This window comes from Bacillus rossius, chromosome 1 (assembly GCF_032445375.1).
Source record: "Bacillus rossius redtenbacheri isolate Brsri chromosome 1, Brsri_v3, whole genome shotgun sequence".
In the NCBI taxonomy this organism is placed as follows: Eukaryota; Metazoa; Arthropoda; class Insecta; order Phasmatodea; family Bacillidae; genus Bacillus; species Bacillus rossius.
The window spans coordinates 72,404,254-72,425,136 of record NC_086330.1 but is presented as its reverse complement, the minus strand read 5'-3'; the positions used below and the strand labels follow the sequence as shown (position 1 = coordinate 72,425,136).

Genomic DNA, 20,883 nt, shown 5'->3' with positions numbered 1-20,883 from the left:
TTATTCGCTACATGTTTGGGAACACTGAATGTACTAAATATTTCATTGGCTGTCCACTGGTGACAACTGAGTCACACACATCATCCTGAATAATAATGTCCCACCCCTCCAAAATTCTCACTCTTTTTCTCATTTACAGCTATTAAACAGCAACGCAATTCTGAAGATATGTGTAAAAATATAAAAGCTGACAAATCTTTCATAGTTCTGATGACTTAAATCCCTAAATTTGTAAGTGCGCATATAAAACACATATTTTAATCGTTATTCTACGGAACAAATTACATGTTATAAAGTGTGAATTAATTATTATATGCTTTCAAGGGATGATTAAATTTCTACAATATTTCCATTGATATTTGAATTACGAGATAAAAAACAAAGGAAAAATTAGTTAAACTGTCCCACACGTGACGGTGGAATCACCGCCTTAGTTCCGTGCTTCGTGGTGCTTGTGTAAGTCAGTATCTAGTGACATTGTCATCGACCAGAACCAAAAAATAAAAGTAAAAATTCATGTCATGGCGTTAGTAATTGCTCTCCATTTCGTTTTTTAAACGAAAGAAAGCCCGGCTGGCACGCTATGCCATCACACGGAAAACAGCTGAGCGTCGAACTTTTCGCCGCCCTTCAGGCCAGAGAGCACTGCAGTCCCGCCGGTGATTCGGGGGAGGGGTATTGATTCAACCGACCTCGCGGGGTTGGAAGGGGCTGGAAGGGAGGGTTTATGCACGTTGTCACAACCCCTTCGCCCCAGGGGGAGGGAGAAGGGGAAGTGAGGGAGGGGTGGAGGAGGACCCGTCCAAAACTGTGGTTCCCCGGGGATTAGCACAATGTACAGCTGCGAACGTTGAATAGGATACGTGCAGTTGGATCTCGGATCTTGAATGCTTTCTATACTTCCGCAACGAGGGGAATAAACGTAATGATGGGCCTGGTGACTTTTACTTCTGCTCCCACTACGAAAAACTACGAAACGGTCACAAAATAAATAGTTGATTATCACGCCAATCCTTACATTTAGGTACAAACATAACCTAAAAAATTCTCATTTACTCCCAGTCATCTGCTCCAACTAAATTGGATGTGTGTACAACAGCTATTAAAGTTCCAGCGTTTGTACTTCCAGGCCGAAATATCAAGCTGTTGCCAAGCCCGATAACTGGGCAAGGTTTTCTAAACCTCGGAAGTAGTATGTGAATGGCGGAACTGGCACTGGCTTCTGGCTGTGGATGGTGCGGATTGTGATTGCCGACCGCCATCTTGGATTGTGACGTCACGGCGGCCATCTTGGATGAGCGTAACGGGACACAGCGTAACGGGACATAACGTAACGGGACATATCGTAACGGGACAAGTATATCACGGCAGCCATCTTGGATCCGCCATCTTGGATCCGCCATTTTGGATGACGTCATTTTGTTTTCTCGAACTTTCCGCCATTTTGTTTTCCGCCATATTGGATGATGACGTCACCGTTGCAATTTCCGTTACGGCCGCCATCTTTAACTTTTTTATTTATTATCCGATTTTAATGAAATTTTTTTTTAAAAATTATAAAAAAATTTAAATAATATAAATTTAATAAAATATTTATAAAAAACAAACATTATCGATACGGAGCTCGGAGTCCTCGGTTCGAACCCGACGAGGTCAAAAAATTAAAAATGGCGACCGATCCTTCCCCCTGTGGTGGCTGCTGACAGACTGCCCCCCCACCACTTTTTTCAAAGCATATATATCGACAGTGAGCATGACATCATGTCCGCCATCTTGAAATCTGGACGCCATCTTGAAAATCTTTATTTATTATCCGATTTTAATGAAACAAATTCCAAAATTCATCAAAAAATTAACGTATTTGAATTCTGTTTGATTATATCGATGTACGTCCTTGGTTCGATTCCCGGCGAGAGTAAACGATCAATCCTTCCTCCATGAAAGCTACCTAGACTGATCTACCACCAACAATACCAAGGTTTATATCATCAACTGGTATGACATCATGTCCGCCATCTTGTCTTCATCCGCTGGAGTCCACCATCTTGTTTTCGTCTGCTAGAGTGTGCCGATACCATGTAGTATAATTATCTGGTCACCATACTTTTGTCCTCAACTGTTGTCATTGACCTTGGCCTTTGACCTTGACCTTGGCCTTTGACCTTGACCTTGAAATTTGACCTTGACCTTGAAATTTGACCTTGACCTTGAAATTTGACCTTGACATTGAAATTTGACCTTGACCTTGAAATTTGACCTTGACATTGAAATTTGACTTTGTCCTCGAAATTTGACTTTGTCCTTGTTGACCATTATGGATCCGACATTTTATGTTCAGTAGATGCTACCAGGAGCTACCACCTGCTGGAGTAAGCCATCTTGTGTGTGTGTACTCGTATTATAGAGTTCATTTCCATCTGGATAATTTTATTCTAACCCGCTACAGTACAGTAATCAATTACTACTGTGACACACGACATCTTGAAATTTGGACGCCATCTTGAAAATCCGTAATTTTAATGCTAGAGATTCGGGAAAAAGTTCAAGCTACCAGGAGCTACCACCTGCTGGAGTAAGCCATCTTGTGTGTGTGTACTCGTATTATAGAGTTCATTTCCATCTGGATAATTTTATTCTAACCCGCTACAGTACAGTAATCAATTACTACTGTGACACACGACATCTTGAAATTTGGACGCCATCTTGAAAATCCGTAATTTTAATGCTAGAGATTCGGGAAAAAGTTCAAAATTCATTAAATAAATTTGTAATCTATATACTGATTGATTGGATCGACTAAGGTCCTTGGTTCGACCCCTGACCGATACCAATCAACTTTAATTTTAAAAAATACCACAAAAGCGACAGGTTTGAGAAAATAAAAAACACCACAAGTTCTTTTAAAAACTTTTATTACATACATTCTAATCTACTACAAGTACATAATAAACACAGACAAAGTACTAAAGTCTTGTGGATTCCTCGATTCAAACAGTCTTCTTATTGTACGGACAAAGCCTTTTACATGACTTTAAATGTCTATACGATCCGTTCATCACCGCAGCCAGAGACGGACTGAAGTTCATATCACCAGGGTCCCACTTATATATTCTCATTTGCTGGTACAACACACGAGTCAAAACAATAACCATGTTCATTATACTTCTCGGAGCATTTTTTATAATGAAGATGTAAGCTATCAAGACGTGAAATTAGTTTTTTGCACTTATTGCACTGAAATTGTATTCTTTTAACATTATTAGAACAACTGCTTCTTTCATGTCTGCGAGCATTTGAGGTAATAGTAAATGATGCGTCACAGTATTTGCACCGACGCAATGTATGCTTTTCATTAGTGGAAGAATCCATTGCTGACGATGAAACTTCGGATGATGGTGGTATCACATCTGTTGAAATCTCCTCCAATGTTGACGTCGTCGTTGCCAACGGGATCTGCACCTTCTCCATCGTAGCTGTCGTCAAGGTTCCCGTAGACGATGGTACAACCTCCGAGTTCGACGTTAAAGACGGTAAAGATGCCATCGAGGTCTCAAGAACAGCTAATTGACACGTCTTATGCACCAGAAGAAACAAACTAGGTGATCCTTACACCGCCGACGTCAGTAACTAACTGAGCGTCCTGCTGTCTAGGACTCGCTTATATACATGCACCGGATGGAATAATAATACGCTAGTCAAATCAAGAACCATTTACAATAATACTAGAGTCAAATCTACAAATTAAAAAAGAGGATCATTTGATCGAAAAAAAATTCGATCTCTCCAATATACGCCAGGCTCCAAGAGCTACAATTCACGTCATCAGATCCATCTAAATTTTGCTCCTATGCTTCAATTGACCATAAGCTGCAAGTGCTCCAACAGATCCATCAGCTCCAACACGTAATGTACGCAATGTACGCGCAATACATGCAATTTACATGCAATAAATGTAATGATCACTCAGTACACACAGGAAACGGAACGTACACACAGTACACACAGGAAACGGAACGTACACACAATACACACAGGAAACAAAACGTACACACAGTACACACAGGAAACGAAACGTACACACAGTACACACAGGAAACGGAACGTACACACAGTACACACAGGAAACGAAACGTACACACAGTACACACAGGAAACGAAACGTACACACAGTACACACAGGAAGCGGAACGTACACACAGTACACACAGGAAACGGAACGTACACACAGTACACACAGGAAACGGAACGTACACACAATACACACAGGAAACGGAACGTACACACAGTACACACAGGAAACGGAACGTACACACAGTACACACAGGAAACGAAACGTACACACAATACACACAGGAAACGAAACGTACACACAGTACACACAGGAAACGAAACGTATACACACAGTACACACAGGAAACGGAACGTACACACAGTACACACAGGAAAAGGAACGTACACACAGTACACACAGGAAACGGAACGTACACACAGTACACACAGGAAACGGATCGTATACACAGTACACACAGGAAACAGAACGTACACACAGGAAACGAAACGTACACACAGTACACACAGAAAACGGAACGTACACACAGTACACACAGAAAACGGAACGTACACACAGGAAACGAAACGTACACACAGTACACACAGGAAAGGAAACGTATACACACATTACACACATTAAACGGAATGATCACACATACATTAGCGGAAACACACAGGCTTAGTTGGAAATCAGAATACAAGAAACAAAAACATTAAATTTTTACTTTCAATATTTAATTACTTCTCAACATTACACAAATACAAGTAAAAGAAACCATTATTGTATGTAGCCAGCTTTCCTCAGTTCTTTGAGTATGAAGGATATTTCTTTGATGCACGAATAGTTTCCTGCACAAAGCGAGTCATGTAGAAGTCTTAGCCGGTCAACCAATATGTTTGGATCTTTCCATGATGTGTAATCAATCTCTTCTACCACCATCTTACTTGCTTGTTTATTATAAATACTGTTAATATCACAATCGTCCCTGCGATCATAATAAGCATTATCAGATTTATTTTTTATAACACGACGTTTCCATCGTTTCGGTCTCAGGACATCGCCACATTCTTCGATCTTGTCAGCTCTAGGTGCTTCATCACAGTCTATGCCTTTGTCAACAGCCTCAGAGTCACTGTAACAATCACTGTAGAAGACATCCTCTTCACCCAGATTACCGTATGAATTCGCTATCGATGATGTCGTAGTGTCTTCATCGTCTTCATGCTTCCTTTTTAGGGGTCCATCATTTTTACAAAGAATGGAGGATCTACTGAATATAGGCTTGAATGTATTCTCACTTTTCACGGTGTTGATACTTCCATTAGTTTCAGTCTTCCCGAAGCCATTAGCATCCTTCAATTTATGTTCTTCCTCACAATCGGGTGAGCTAATACCATCACGCTCAGGACAAGGAAAATTATTGACGTAATGCAGATCACTCTTCTTTAGTCTAGTGGATTCATCGGTGTCCTCTATGCCGTAAGTAGTCTTGACTTTACATGTTCTACCATGTCTTTTTAAGCTGTCAATTCTTGTTAACAACCTGCTACAACGATTACAGCTTAACATGTTGCGTAGTGGGTTTCTAGCACAATCATTCTTCTCATGACGTCTAGCATTCCTTCTCATGGCAAAATCCTTGCCACAGTATCTACAGCGGCTTCCTTCCGATTCAGCTGCAGATAACAAACCACGATCCATGGTAGCTTCTGTGACTAATGTTAGATACAAACTGTCAGTTTTCTCCAATTGGAACCATTTCTTAAATAGAGTTTTTGAAATGTTTCATCAGCGAGAGTTAAGTTATCTAATGCAAAGAAAATTGATGCAAGTAGTTCTGGCTGTCGTCAACAGATGTCGCTACGTGTTGCTTGTAGGTAAATAATATCTATTTCATTAATGTGGGATGCGTAACGCTCACTATCGATCGCAAAGGGAGGTTGGCTTCGATAGTATCCAAGGAGAAAAAAAGTTCGTCCGTGCTTCTCAGATTTCTCACGGTACACCATCTTGGATTGTGACGTCACGGCGGCCATCTTGGATGGGTGTGACCTTGACCTTTGACCGAAACCTCAGGAATGATCGCAAGCACACGGATTAACCATCAAAATATTGATAAGAATAATCAGGAGCACACGGAGAAAAACCATCATAATATTGGCAAGAATAATCAGGAGCACACGGAGAAAACCATCAAAATATTGTCAAGAATAATCAGGAGCACACGGAGAAATCCATCAAAATATTGTCAAGAATAATCAGGAGCACACGGAGAAATCCACCATAATACTGTCAAGAATAAACGGGAGCACACGGAGAAAACCGCCATAATATTGACAAGAATAATCGGAAGCACACGGAGAAAACCGCCACAAGTTTTCTTTGATATCATAAAATTTCAGGAAAAAATAATAAAAAATAAAAATAAATTAATAAAAAAATTAAAAAAAATAAAATAAAAAATACATAAAATTCTGGCTTGTACTAGAACTATATCTTTGCTCAACAATGAGAAGTTCACAAGCTAGCAGAATCTGTTTATTTTTTTTTTATTTTTTTTTTGTCATTTAAAATTTTTTATTAATTTATTATTATTTTTAAATATTTTTTTTTTGTATTTTTATGATATCAAAGAAAACTTGTGGTGGTTTTCTCTGTGTGCTCCTGATTATTCTTGACAATATTATGGTGGTTTTCTCCGGGTGCTTCTGATTATACCTAACTAGACATCTGATGGATTTCTCCGAGTGCTCCTGAATATTCTTGTCAATATTTTGATGGTTTTTTCCGTGTGCTCCTGATTATTCTTGTCAATATTTTGATAGGTTTTCCCGTGTTCTTGCAATCATTCCTGTGGTTTCTTCAAGTGTTTCTGACTATTCTGAGAAACCGCTCTCTGCATGGATTTTTTTTTTTGTCTAATGAGACATGTCATTTTATTTGGAGTTACATTTAATTCGATAATTTCTGCTACTAAATCAAAACTTGCAATATTTTTATAAGGTGGAATTAACACATATAATTACACAGTCAAATTAATATTATGCTATGAGACATCTGTGGAGCACCAACATGCAAGACGAACTTCCTTTTCCTTGGAGTCTAGCGAAGCCATCCTTCTTTTGCGATCGTTAGTGAGCATCCCGCATCCCGCATAAAAGAACTAAATATTATTTACCTGCAAGCAACATGTGGCGACATCTGTTGTTGAAAAGCAGAACTACATGCATAAAGTACTTTTGCATGAGATATATTAATTCTCGCTGATGAAATATGAAAAAATTTCTATTTAAGTATTGGATCTAATTTAAAACACTCAATTGGTATCTGGCATTAGTCTCAGTAACTAATATGAATTCTGATTTGGGATCTGACGCTGTATCGAAAGAACATAGGTGTAAGTTTTGCAGTAAAGAGTTTATCTTGAGAAAGAATAAAAGACAACACGAGAAGAATGACTGTGTTAAAAATCCACTGCGCAATATGATAAGTTGTGTTCGATGTAGCAAGTCGTTTACGCGGAGAGAGAGCTTAAAAAGACATGGCAGAACTTGTAGCGCCAAGCCTGCGTACAAGCTAGAGGACAACGATGAATCTACTAGCCTAAGGAAGAGTGATCTGCATTACGACAATAATTTTCTTGGCTCTTCCGATCTTGACAAAGAACTTAAATTGAAGGAGGTTGATGATTTACGGAAGAATGAAGACAATGGAAGAATCCTTAACGTGAAAAGTGAGAATATATTCCAGCCGAATTCAAGTAGATCTTTCCTACTTTGTAAAAATGATGGACTCCTAAAAAGGAAGCATGAAGACGATGAAGACACTTCAACATCAACAACATCGAATTATTACGGTAAATTGGGTGAAGACGATTCCTTCTACGGTGATTGTTACAGTGACTCTGAGGCTGTTGACAAAGACATAGACTATGATGAAGCACCTAAAGCTGCCAAGATCGAAGAATGTGGCGGTGTCCTGAGACCGAAACGGTGGAAACGACGTGATATATTAAATAAATCTGATCAAGCTTGTGATGATCACCGTCTCAAACATGAAAGTTACCCTGAGGTTGGTGGTAAAACGGAAGACACCAGAGATCATAATATTTATAAAGGTGCAAGGAAGATGGTGGTAGAAGAGATTGATTACACATCGTGGAAAGATCCAAACATATTGGTTGACCGGCTAAGACTTCTACATGGTTCGCTTTGTGCAGGAAACTATTCGTGCATCAAAGAAATATCCTTCATACTCAAGGAACTGAGGAATGCTGGCTACATACAATAATGGCTTGTTTTACTTGCATTTGTATAATGTAAAGCAATAAAATAAATAATTTAAATGATACGAATTTAATGTTTTTATTTCTTGTATTCTTATTTCTAACTAAGACTTAGATCTCGTAACTGGTGCTTCCTTTTTGCTTTTTTTTTTTTTGTTGATGGAGCTTCCAAATGTGCTGCCTTTTCGATGATGGTGCTTCCAAATGTGCTGCCTTTCGTTGTCGGTGCTTCCAAATGTGCTGCCTTTTCGTTGTCGGTGCTTCCAAATGTGCTGCCTTTTCGTTGTCGGTGCTTCCAAATGTGCTGCCTTTTCGTTGTCGGTGCTTCCAAATGTGCTGTCTTTTCGTTGTCGGTGCTTCCAAATGTGCTGCCTTTTCGTTGTCGGTGCTGCCAAATGTGCTCCCTTTTCGTAGTCGGTGCTTCCAAATGTGCTGCCTTTTCGTTGTTGGTACTGCCAAATGTGCTGCCTTTTCGTTGTCGGTGCTGCCAAATGTGCTGCCTTTTCGTAGTCGGTGCTTCCAAATGTGCTGTCTTTTCGTTGTCGGTGCTTCCAAATGTGCTGCCTTTTCGTAGTCGGTGCTTCCAAATGTGCTGCCTTTTCGTTGTCGGTGCTGCCAAATGTGCTGCCTTTTCGTTGTCGGTGCTGCCAAATGTGCTGCCTTTTCGTTATCGGTGCTTCCAAATGTGCTGCCTTTTCGTTGTCGGTGCTTCCAAATGTGCTGCCTTTTCGTTGTCGGTGCTTCCAAATGTGCTGCCTTTTCGTAGTCGGTGCTTCCAAATGTGCTGCCTTTTCGTTGTCGGTGCTGCCAAATGTGCTGCCTTTTCGTAGTCGGTGCTTCCAAATGTGCTGCCTTTTTGTTGGCGGTGCTTCCAAATGTGCTGTTTTTTCGTAGTCGGTGCTTCCTATTGTTTTTCCTTTTTTTAAGGTGCTTCCAAATATGCTTCCATTTTTTTTTTGATGGTGCTTCTATTTTTTTAATGTTGTTTTGACTCTAGTATTTTAGTAAATTGTTCTTGATTTGACTAGCGTATAATTCAAAACGGTTAATGTATATAAACGAGTCCTAGACAGCAGGACGCTCAGTTTGTTACTGTCGTCGACGGTGTACGGATCACCTAGTTTGTTTCTTCTGGTGCATAAGTCGCGTAATTGACTGTTCTTGAGACTTCGATGGCATCTTTACCGACTTTAACGTCGTACTCGATGGAGGATGTACCAGCGACTACGGGAATCATGACCTCGGCGCCGACGATGTTGGAGAAGATCCCGTTGGCAACGCCTCTGATAACACTGGAGGAGACTTCGATATGTGCTGTTCCACCAACAGCTGAAGTTTCATCAGCATTGAATACTTCAATTAATGAAGAGCGTACTTCGCATCAGTGCAAATACTGTGGTGCATCATTTACTATCACCTCAAATGCTCGCAGACATGAAAGAAGCGGTTGTTCTAATAATGTTCAAAGAATACAATTTCAGTGCAATAAGTGCAATAAACTAATTTCGCGTCTCGATAGTTTACATCGTCATTATAAAAAATGCTCCGAGACGTATAATGAACATGGTTATTGATTTGACTCATGTGTTGTACCGGCTAATAAGACTATATATAAGTGCTATGAACTTCAGTCCGTCTCTGGCTGTGGTGATGAACGGATCGGATAGACATTTAAAGTCATGTAAAAGGCTTAGTCCGTACAATAAGAAGACTGTTTGAATCGAGGAATCCAAAAGTTTTTGGTAATTTGTCTGTGTATTTTTTTGTACTTGTAGTTGTGTATTGAATTTATGTAATAAATTTTTTTTAAAAGAACTTGTGGTGTTTTTATTTTCTCAAACTTAACACTTTTTTAGTATTTTTTTTAAATTAAAGTTGTTTTGTATCGACCAGGGATCGAACCAAGGACCTTAGTCGATCCAATCAATCATTAAATGGATTACTAATTTATTTAATGAATTTTGGATTTTTTCCCGCTTTTCTAGCTACATTATTACATGATTTCAAGATGGCGGCCGAATTTCAAGATGGCGTGTGTCACAGTAATAAATGATTACTGCACTCTAGCGGGTAAGAGTTAAACTAACATGGCGTCAGCGCACTCTAGCCGACGATACAATGATGATGGCTTCCAGCATCGAAGACAAGATGGCGGACATGACGTCATACTAGGTGATGATATATATTCTTTGAAAAAAAGTGGTGGGAATCAGTCTGCCTGCGTCCACTGTGAGGGAAGGATCGGGCGCCATTTTTAATTTTTTTTTGCCCTCACCGGGTTCGAACCGAGGACTCCGAACTCCGTGTCGTAAAAATATATTTTTTATAAGTATTTTATTAAAATTTTATTATTAAAATTTTTTTATAAATTTTAAAAAAAATTTCATTAAAATCGGATAATAAATAAAGATTTTAAAGATGGCGGCCGTAACGGAAATTGCAACGGTGACGTCATCATCCAATATGGCTGCCATGGCATCCTAGTTTTCAAGGTCATGACCTCGGCGGCTTAGAGCGGCTAGCTCTTAGGAGTTTTAAGCCGCTTTTAGGAATTTGTGTTTTTTCTAGGGCAAAACGACTTTTGAGGATTTTCGAAATCCTGATTTTTGAATTGTGGAATTTTTTGAGATTTTTTGGCGGAATTTTTTTTCACAGAAATGTAAATTTTGGCGAATTTTGAGGAATTTTGGGCAAATTTTGCCCAATTTTGGCGGATTTTGGCGATTTTTGAGGATCAAATTCAAGGTCAAGGTCAAAGGTCAAGGTCAAGGTCATCCAAGATGGCCGCCGTGACGTCACAATGTAAACAATCATCAATCCATAGCCAGAAGCCAGTGCCAGTTCCGCCATTCACATACTACTCTCGGAGCAATAGAGTACGCGCTATGTACGAACACAAATGTATCTATCAATAAACAGAGGCTGTAGTATTATCACACAAAATATAAAATAAAACTCTTGTAAAGATATCTGCCCAGCAATTGCATTATCATAAAGAAAGAAAAACCTATTAATAAGCAGAATCCAGCTTGAAAATTTATAAATTACCACAAGCGAAGATATCAAAACAAAAACAACAATAATTATTTACAAATTAACCTTTATCAAATACATAACTATGCGAATTTTATAAGTAATTTATCCTAGTAACAGTTAAACTCAGAATATTGTTTATGCAAGCACAAGATATGTGAACTATCAGTCACCTACATATAACTGTACTGTAATGCCTCATCAAGTATTAAAAGATAATTAATTTACAACTATTACGAGCCAGGTTCCAAAACCGCTAAAGTCTCAAAACTGAAAGGCCGACCGGGTTAGCACCACTCGTCATCAGCGGCTAACAGAAACTGCCGACGCTTGCCATGCGATCCGCGGCTCGCCGGACGAGTTGCAGAGGCTCGTTCGGGGCCGATGCTACTCGCTCCTCCGGGAACGTACGCGGCGAGTGGAAAAGCGAGTTGACGGTTATTTCACAAACTCGCTGGGAACTCGAGCGGTGTTGTCCTACGATGCCTTGCGTCTGGTAGACTTAACTGAAGATATGTTACTATTGAGGGAACTGGCTGCACTGAGCCCCTTAAAAATTCATCGTAACACAGGGTGTAACGTCGATCAACCATACGCACATAGTTACTCCAGTGATGACAGAGTACAGTATATTTGTTTCCCTTGGACGTGTCACGATACGTATCTACGTATCCAATCGTAAACACACACTTTCACCGAAAAAAATTCATTTGCATATTTACCCCTTCATGCTAGGGCTGTATCAGCATAGCAAATTAGTAACCGTAAGTGTTGTCAAGAAAGCTACGTAAACCATCGTAGCGCCATTTATCCGCCGTGAAAAATCTTAAGTCCGAACCAGGATGAACACCATCAGCAGCTACACCGACCCCCGACAAGCTCAACGACCAGACAGCGCAATAGTCATCATAAGCCAACAACAAATTTTCCTAACTCTCCTCGTAATTGTATATCATATATAATAATTTCACAAGTACCAAACGGCTCTCGTCCAGAGTTGAAGTCCGTTCCGGACTTGGAATGTTTTCCAGCTATGGTTACGGGACTATCACCTGAAAATATTCTATCACCAAGTCGCTTTCCTTGATTGAATTCTAACTAAATTAATGGAGTTAGTTTCTGGCTGACATACCGTGTCTCACGTGGTGGCGATGAAGGACAGCGTGACGTTCGCCTCTGGGGCGACGACCCCCTTATATATTCAAGTTCTACAAACCTCAAACAATCTGGAATGTTTGCGCGGCCGGCCAACTGGAAGATGGCCGACTTCCTAAGACATCACTACCTGCCACTGGAGGGTTTTTTATACAGCTGAACACTTCTTTTGCTCCTGTGCGTCTGGTGGCCTATACGTCAGGAATCAACTGCAACGCCGGAAGTCTACCTCGGAGGCTTCGAAGCTGCCAGGCCGCACATCGCCGATACGGCGCCCGACCACTTAAGGTAAGTTAGGGGGAATGCTCTTCACCGCATAACACAGCAAACTCATTTTCATGCAAAAAAAAATAAAGGATTTAAAAATATATGTCAAACATGAAAATAAAAAACGAGTTTATCAAATTAGTTAAAATTGTGCACACTACAAAATAATTTCTGAAGTAAGGAAATCTCTAATGAGTCATTGATTGTAGCTATCTGTAATTTTTCAAGTTACCTCACGTCGATATAGCAACTGATTATTTAAGAAAAAAAAAGGGGTTTTCTGTAAAGTCGGTTTACGGACGACAATTTTACGTGATAACGTCATAAGAAAACATTGATGAAAAATTGCATACTTTTCAATTTTCAAATAATAATTACAGTTATTGCAAATTTAATTTGAACAATTTGTTTAAATATAATCACGGACAATTAGTTAAAAAGCCCGCCTTAACCTGTTTGATATTAAAGAAGATTTTCTCGCACGGTGGTTGGCCCTGACACTTTTGCGTGCGTGCAGCCGGCGTTCATCGATTTATAAGACGTTATCACGTCAAAAATGCATTAAAATTTACGCAATTAACACATCAAGCAAACACTCAATAGAATACTCTAATATAATTTAAAAAAGAGAATAAAAGAAAATTTTAAATTTCTCCATTTATTTTTGCAGTGAAAATTAAAAACTGTATTTCCAACCAGACTTTTATACGTTATAGCCCCCCCCCCCCCCCCTCATTTTGTCACTTTCCTAATTTGCGCAGAGCTTATTAAAATAATGACTTTAAAAAGGGTACAAATATCTACAACAAGTAGACAGGAAAGATGATAATTACCGTAGAGTTCATTCCATGTGACCATTTCTGGATTAATTTAAATACCACAACTCACTGTTCTATTCTTACCACTCTGAGACAAACAAAACAGGCTGTTCCCCACCATCTAGACTGCGGACATCCAGTTAGCACTCCACATGAAAAACGTTTTTGGAATGTTATGTGACAAGACGGGCGATGTAACGCAATGGGGCGATGTTGCACTTGCATTAAGGATAAGAGTTCAATCTTGCAGCATGCCATGGTTAATTACTTCTCAAACATATAGCACTCTGTTGGTTGTGTTTTTCCATCTGTAACCGACATTAATCACGAGACGTTTAGCGCCAATATAACTAAATGAAACATTGCCGACGTAGTAAATGCCTACATGGTACTCAATGCTACAAGGCTCTTGTTGACCAAACACTACTATTCCCTGCAGCTCAGGAACAAACATTATGAAAAATATATAGAAAAATAACATTATTAACAAGAGAGCCATGAACTAATGTGGTTAAAAAAAAGGCGATAGCAGTGGGCCAGAACATCAGGTTGCCAAGAATATAATGGAAAAATTAAATTGTCAAGAATTCGGGCTCGGACATTACGTGAAACTTCAGATAATTTCGCGAGTGTGAAAAGTTTCTTACCTGTAATCGAAAATGTTAGAAAAAACTACTAAATTAAGCTGTTACATTTATCTGTAAAAAATTAATACAAGTTACAACTACAAAAAACCTAAATAAGGGTGCCGGCTTTGGGTGGGATTGTACAATATCATTAATGTAACTTTCGGCAGATGTAACCATGAAACGACAAAGAACAAATATTTTTTCGTGAGAAAAAGATAAATTGAAAAAAAAAATGTAATAATGGCATACCGTATTCGTGTTTTATAGTGAATGTGAAGCTAATGCATGAGTTTATTAGAAATATCATAACAGAGTTTAAGATTAAATAATAATAGTGTGAACATTATGCTTACACCTCGGTCCAAATCGACGCTACAGTCATATAAATGGTTTCACGGTAATAGTTGAGGTTCATGAAATTACATAAAATAATATATAGTAAAGTTGGTATTTTAATAACGGATCGTTGATCGGAAACTTACATTTTTTCATTAATCAGAATCACTGTATTAAAATCCATTCTTGTTCCGTATCTATGACTATATGATGAACCTCCCTGTTTCAGAGGAAAATTGCCTAAGCTAGTAACAGAAAAAAATTCTGGACAAGCTGGCAAAAAATTTTATGAGAATTTTGATGTTTAAATAAAATCTGAATTAGGAACAATAATAATTCCTTGTGCATGCATATCGAATATGATTATTGAAGTAAAATTTTCTTTAGAGCCGGAAAGTATGGATGAGGTTATCTGAGAGCAAGGAAGAGTGTTACGCTCAGAGGTTAGCGGAAAGTTTCAAGATCAGGAGTGGAGCGCTCGATGGAGAGGGGTTACTCGATGGCATGTTTGCATTACAGCGCGATTGTATACTTGCACACTTGCACACTTGTTTACTTGCATCATTGCATACGTGCTCACGTTATTAAACATTCTTATACCTCTTGAGTGACGTTTCACTTGAAACGCACCCTTATATGCTTAATTGAACTGTGAAGTTTGGGGCATATATTAAAAGACGAATACTTGGGTTGGCCCAGATTGCAGCTTGGCCGTAAACACGAAGCCGCAACAGCCTTATCGATCCACAGTCTCGCTCTTCGACATGAAACATTGTGCTGCGGCAGTCGATACGGCAGCGACATTGGGAGGGTGAGGCGACAGCTCACCAGCTCAGGGTGCCTAGCTTACTAGCAGCTCTGTGTGTATAGCTCACTGACAGTTGTTCTCAGAGTAGCTTCCGGGCCTGGCAACCACCATATGCATCCTGGATGTTTTTAATGTCTAAAAAAAAAAAAAACGAAGGAAAACCTTTTTAACATCAGGTAGCGTGATTCGAGGCGATGACATCATCAGAGCGTAACGAAAAGCTCAACACTCAGTGCTGACGCGCTCGATTACGAAGAGAAAATCCAAAATGGCGGATAATTTGGCGAAAAGTTCTAGAATCCAAGATGGCGAAATACATAATGACGATCGTGATGTCATCCAAGATGGCGTCTGTGGTCAAGGTAAATTGTCAATGTTAAGATCCCCTGCAGATGATTATGGGAAGCTTGTAAATGAGGAATTTAACTTTCTTTGGGGAAATTTCTATCTTCAGACATTTTTGGGAGAATAAAAAGGGACATTTTCCCTCAAAAGGAGGATTTTTCTTTCGAAATGTGAATTTTAATTTTTCTGTTTTTTCGAGGTTTTTTTGGCGGAATTGTTTACCTAAAAACTTGAAATTTGGTCGATTTTTGGTGAATTTGGGTAAATTAAGGCAATTTATTTTGCTATTTTGTAAATTTCGGCAAATTTTAAAGGTCAAGGTTAAGGGTAAAGGTCATTCAAGATCACCGTGACGTCCCAAACCAATATGGCGGACATCGGCACCGGCACCACACTCCGACTCCAGGCGAGGACCGAACAATACATACTACCGAACAGGTAACGGTAAAACTATGGACTCGTTTTTTGGAGGAGAAGGATTCGAGTGCTAGTCAACTGGGTCTACAGAATTCACTCGGGCGAATACTAAAGTAGTTCCTTACTGCAGGCCATGATCTTTACCCTTCTACAACCTTACCTTTTGTTCGTTGAGCGAGTGACCGTCTCTCTTGATTTCAATTTCCACGACATATGAAACTTCATGTTCTTTGAATGATACTTGCCACAGGGAAGTTTGATTTTAAATAATTGCATGCACATTCGCCCTTTACAATTTCTCATAGTAATAACGTGAAAAAATGAAAGCACCTCTACGACCACACATGTTAAAAAGGCAAGCGTTTCTTTGTTTTGAGTAATTTCTCAGCCATAAATATCAATTGAGAGACTGGTTATAGGGTAGACCGGGGGAAATCGGGTCACGGGGTAAACCGGGTCATCGTAACAATATCTGGTGTCTTGTGGCAAAAGAATGAACTGGAGTCTACGGAACTTACCAAAGAGTGCTGCTATATGTCTATACAACCGTCCACTACAAGGCGAACATCATCTCTAACAACATTCTGGTAGTCTGTGCGACATGAACCCGAACCTGTGTAGTCCTGAAGTGGAAAATTCTTAACAATGTAAGTTTTATTTTGTTTCAAATAAGCCTTTACGTTCGCATTTCGAAATTGTATTGTAGTTTAAGTAATGGAGTACGAAAATATGTACCCAATTAACATTATTCTGCATTACTGAAGCTCTATATGTTTGACAGAATTTATAATATTTTTCTTTTTTTTAAAGTGCGAAATGGGGTAACTCGGGTCGCTGCCGTTGGGGTAAAACGAGTCACTGAATACAGTGGGGAAATCGGGTCGCTTCATATATTTGCTATATATTGTGAAGCACTTTATTCTTCTTTCTCAATTTTTAAGTTAAGGCCTATTCTAAATAAGTGGAAAAAATGAATTTAAGGCACATGACTTCAACTTTAGTTAAAATTTGTAAGTACTTATAATAATATTGAAGTTTAGGACATGTTAAAATAATGAAAATATTATCCATGTAAATATAGAATTACGAGTTCACTGCCAAATATGTAAGTGGAAGGAGCACCACAGAAGAAGTGAGATGCCTGTTACCAACACCGGAAAATTTAACACCAAAGGGAATAGGTGAACGAAAAACTGTTGCTTCTCTAAGGCTACTGTCAAAAGAGAATCGCACATTGTTGGAATCCGGGAAATTGAAAAGCAAGAAGCAGGTGTTAAATTAAGTTCAAAGCAAAGCAAAATTGAACCTCTGAAGACGAAGAAGCGAACAAAAACTAAAAACACATCCGAGTTGGAAATTTTGGAAGAAGGCCAGGATGATGAGGAAGATGTTCTCTGCAACATGTGCAAAATTGCATACAAAGACATCAGAAGCTGCACTGCTGGAGACTGGATTCAGTGCCAGTCTTGCAAAATGTGGTACCATGAGCGCTGTGTCAATGCTTTTCAGTGTAAACAGTTTGTATGCGGAATGTGTCTGTCAAAACAGTAAAGAAAATCTGTTGATTCGATTTGCCCCACTTGTGATCCGATTTACCCCACTTCTGTCCAAATCGGGTCAAAACATTTCATTTTCCTTTTATCAAGTTTAATGTCAATTCGTAAGGAAGATTGGCTAATGTTTGTATGTAAATATGTACATAAATGTATGACTGATATTACTGTAGATTATTTTATGGTAAATTAATATTGGTTTTATACTTATTCAGGAATTTCAAAAAATTGACCCGATTTCCCCCGGTCTACCCTACATGAGTTATGGATGGCTGATTTGGGTTTATTGCTCGAGTGAAAGACTAACGAGTCAGAGACTAGTAGGTGAGAAACCAGTAAAAGATTCTTACTATACAAACATATGTTTGTGTAGTTTACCCAGAGCTCTTGGGCTTCCGCTTTTCCTGCACGGGAGCCTCGTGGCCGCGGACAACAGATCAATCTAAGATCTCGACTGGTGCAAACAACAAACGATACACGAGGTATTAAAACTACCAATACGTGATTTGATTCGTCGCCATTAGTTTTTCCAAACAAGCAAGCCATTCACTGATCAAACATTAATTATTTTTAAATGTAGCCCATGCATTTCATTTTGAAGTTAATGACCGAAGACCATGGCAGCCACACACATAATCTTAAATGGCAACGAATGATACAAAATGTACCGTCACGAACTAATACGTGAATACACTTGCATCAGCACATGATACACATACTCTTTACGTAGCAAGATAAATTAATAAAAAAAGAATGTTTGTTGAAGATTAAAAAGAAATTTAAATTTGATTATACTGAATTTTGAAACATAATGATGGATACCTAATGAAATAGCTTAAATGTTGCGACAAATGTGTGAATGTGCATGCGTACAACAGCACGTGCGAGCAATCACTCACTTCCCAGCCGCCTGCGCGCCCCTGAGCAGTCTCGCCAACTCCGGCATGTTGAGGTGAAGTTTCTGCCGCCCGCCACCAGGGGCTCTCCAGTCGCGTGTCAGGACTCGCGCAGCTGCAAAATTCCACAATAGTTACTGTAACTGCCGGCAGTTATGCACTCACAAATCACATAACCTTAAAACTAACAACTAGTAAGATGGGAAATCTAAAAGTTAATTTTTATTTGCAATGAGGGAAGTAATTAGGTAGAAAACTGTGGACGTATGCCATTTCTTAATAGCATTTGTTGTTAGTATAAAACCAAAGCTGATACATAAAAAAACGCGTTGTAGGGATCCTTCTAAAGGCCGCACTTAGGTATTTAATTATGTGCAGTTACTACTAGCTTAACTGTTGTTGCTATAGACTTATATTGACACATAGATGAGTATACACATGTAATTTATGGGTATGAATTCAATTGATAATAAGTAGATTACAATATCATACAAAACACAATGGTAATTTTAATTATTTATTAATGAAATTCAAAGTATCTCAGGTATATATAAAAAAGTAAAAACATTTATTGCTTTCAAAAATCATAAACATTGTTGGCACTGCAAAACACATGTATCTATATTGAAAAATGTCTGGAGTGACGATGCGCACATTTATAAACTAATCAAGTGTCTCTTTTGTTCGGATTCACAAATCTCATAAACAGATTCAGTATATAATTAGGATTTTTCATAAGTCTTTACCTCGGCTAGATAAAAATAACTTAAGTCGGTAGAGCTCTGATGCTCTCTCTCACAGACCACTGGGTATTTACAGTTGTGTGTTAAAACAGTGTGTCAAATTAGGTTCACGTAGTTAAATTTACAATATTTCAGTTTATCAATGTTTCTCTTGGAATTAGGCCGCATAATAACTAAGTATTGATGTGATACGTGATTCGTACTAACGAAATGGAGTAACAGACTCAGTCATTTCTGACTCACGTATTTATACACTCCTAATAACTTTATCCTTTTGGATAAATCCCTAATAATATTCACTGACGTTCTAACAATACATTTATATCATCCTTTGTTGCGGATGCCTATTTCTGATAGATATTTTTCAGGATAAAATTCCGACGACGTCTAATATGTGTTACATTCTTTTTCTTAAACCTTCTTAATTTAAGTCATCTAACAATGCGTGCCACATTTAAAATACGGCTCCCGATTGGCCGAGAACTAATGATAGTTACATTATTTTAAATCAAACACATCAATTCCGCGCGGAACAATAGCGCGGAACACAAAATCTCACATTAAATTTCAATACATATAGGAATAACATTTTACATTAATAAACACGGTGTCAATTTAACAGTTTACCGTTTAAAATTCAACTGCTCCTAGAGGGGTCCTTGCAATTGTTAGTCTCAAACGTTCGTTTTTGTCATAGAGTTTGAATTACATAGATATTAACACAAAATATAAATAGTTTTCAAATAATAAAAATATATACATGGAACGAATAAATATAAATTAAAATAAATAATTACTTAATCGGGGCTGAAATATAGGGGAGAGTAGGGTATAACGGGGTACTTAGTATAAATCGCTTTAATTTATTGTTTTAATATTGCTGTATCTGTCTGAAAACATCAGCATGCGTAGATTAGAATGTGAGTTTAATTCTGCAACTAGTACCTTATCTTCTGAAATATTATTCTTGCAGAGATATTTATTTATTTGAATGTATGCACACTACCCTGTTTTACCCAACTGGTTGGGTAAAACGGGGTACAGAAAGCAGATTTTTAAAATTATTTTACATGTGCACTATAAAAAATTCTGAACAACATGTAGTATGACAAATAAATACAAATGTCAGTGAAAATATGAGAATTTAAAAAAAAATCAATTATAAGCCTTCACGTTACATTTTCCTCTGTATTTGCAGTAAAACTTCACAAAAACATTGGTTTGCGGAAAATCACAAACATTGTTTGAACAACAATAACACAACACTGTTAATTTTGAGGAAGTGGTTAGTCTAAAAGCATAATCTTACTATGTATAATACAAACTTGCATATGCGGTGAACCCAAATATCTGACAAAACATATGATTGTTTAATTAGCCTAATATGGCATAGTAGGCCCATCAGAACACAAAATAAGGCCAGAGTCTTTATTCCAAACTGGCAGAAATCACATTCAAATGGCCTACAGTCATCTGTGTCTACACCAGCACATCCTTCATGGCTCCAAGAATGACACTTTAATCATTGCACCCAACTTTCGGCTGAT

At 38.4% G+C, this 20,883-nt stretch overlaps 1 protein-coding gene across 1 annotated transcript in view; it reads right to left on the bottom strand.

Moving 5' to 3' along the window:
- The window catches only part of LOC134537638 (carbohydrate sulfotransferase 5), a 136,094-nt gene that overhangs the window by 50,545 nt on the left and 64,666 nt on the right, over positions 1-20,883 (bottom strand). The window contains exon 2 of the mRNA XM_063378306.1: positions 18,597-18,708. Coding sequence (XP_063234376.1) covers positions 18,597-18,643 — 47 coding nt within the window. The 5' untranslated portion in view covers positions 18,644-18,708. The remainder of the gene's footprint in view (positions 1-18,596; positions 18,709-20,883) is intronic.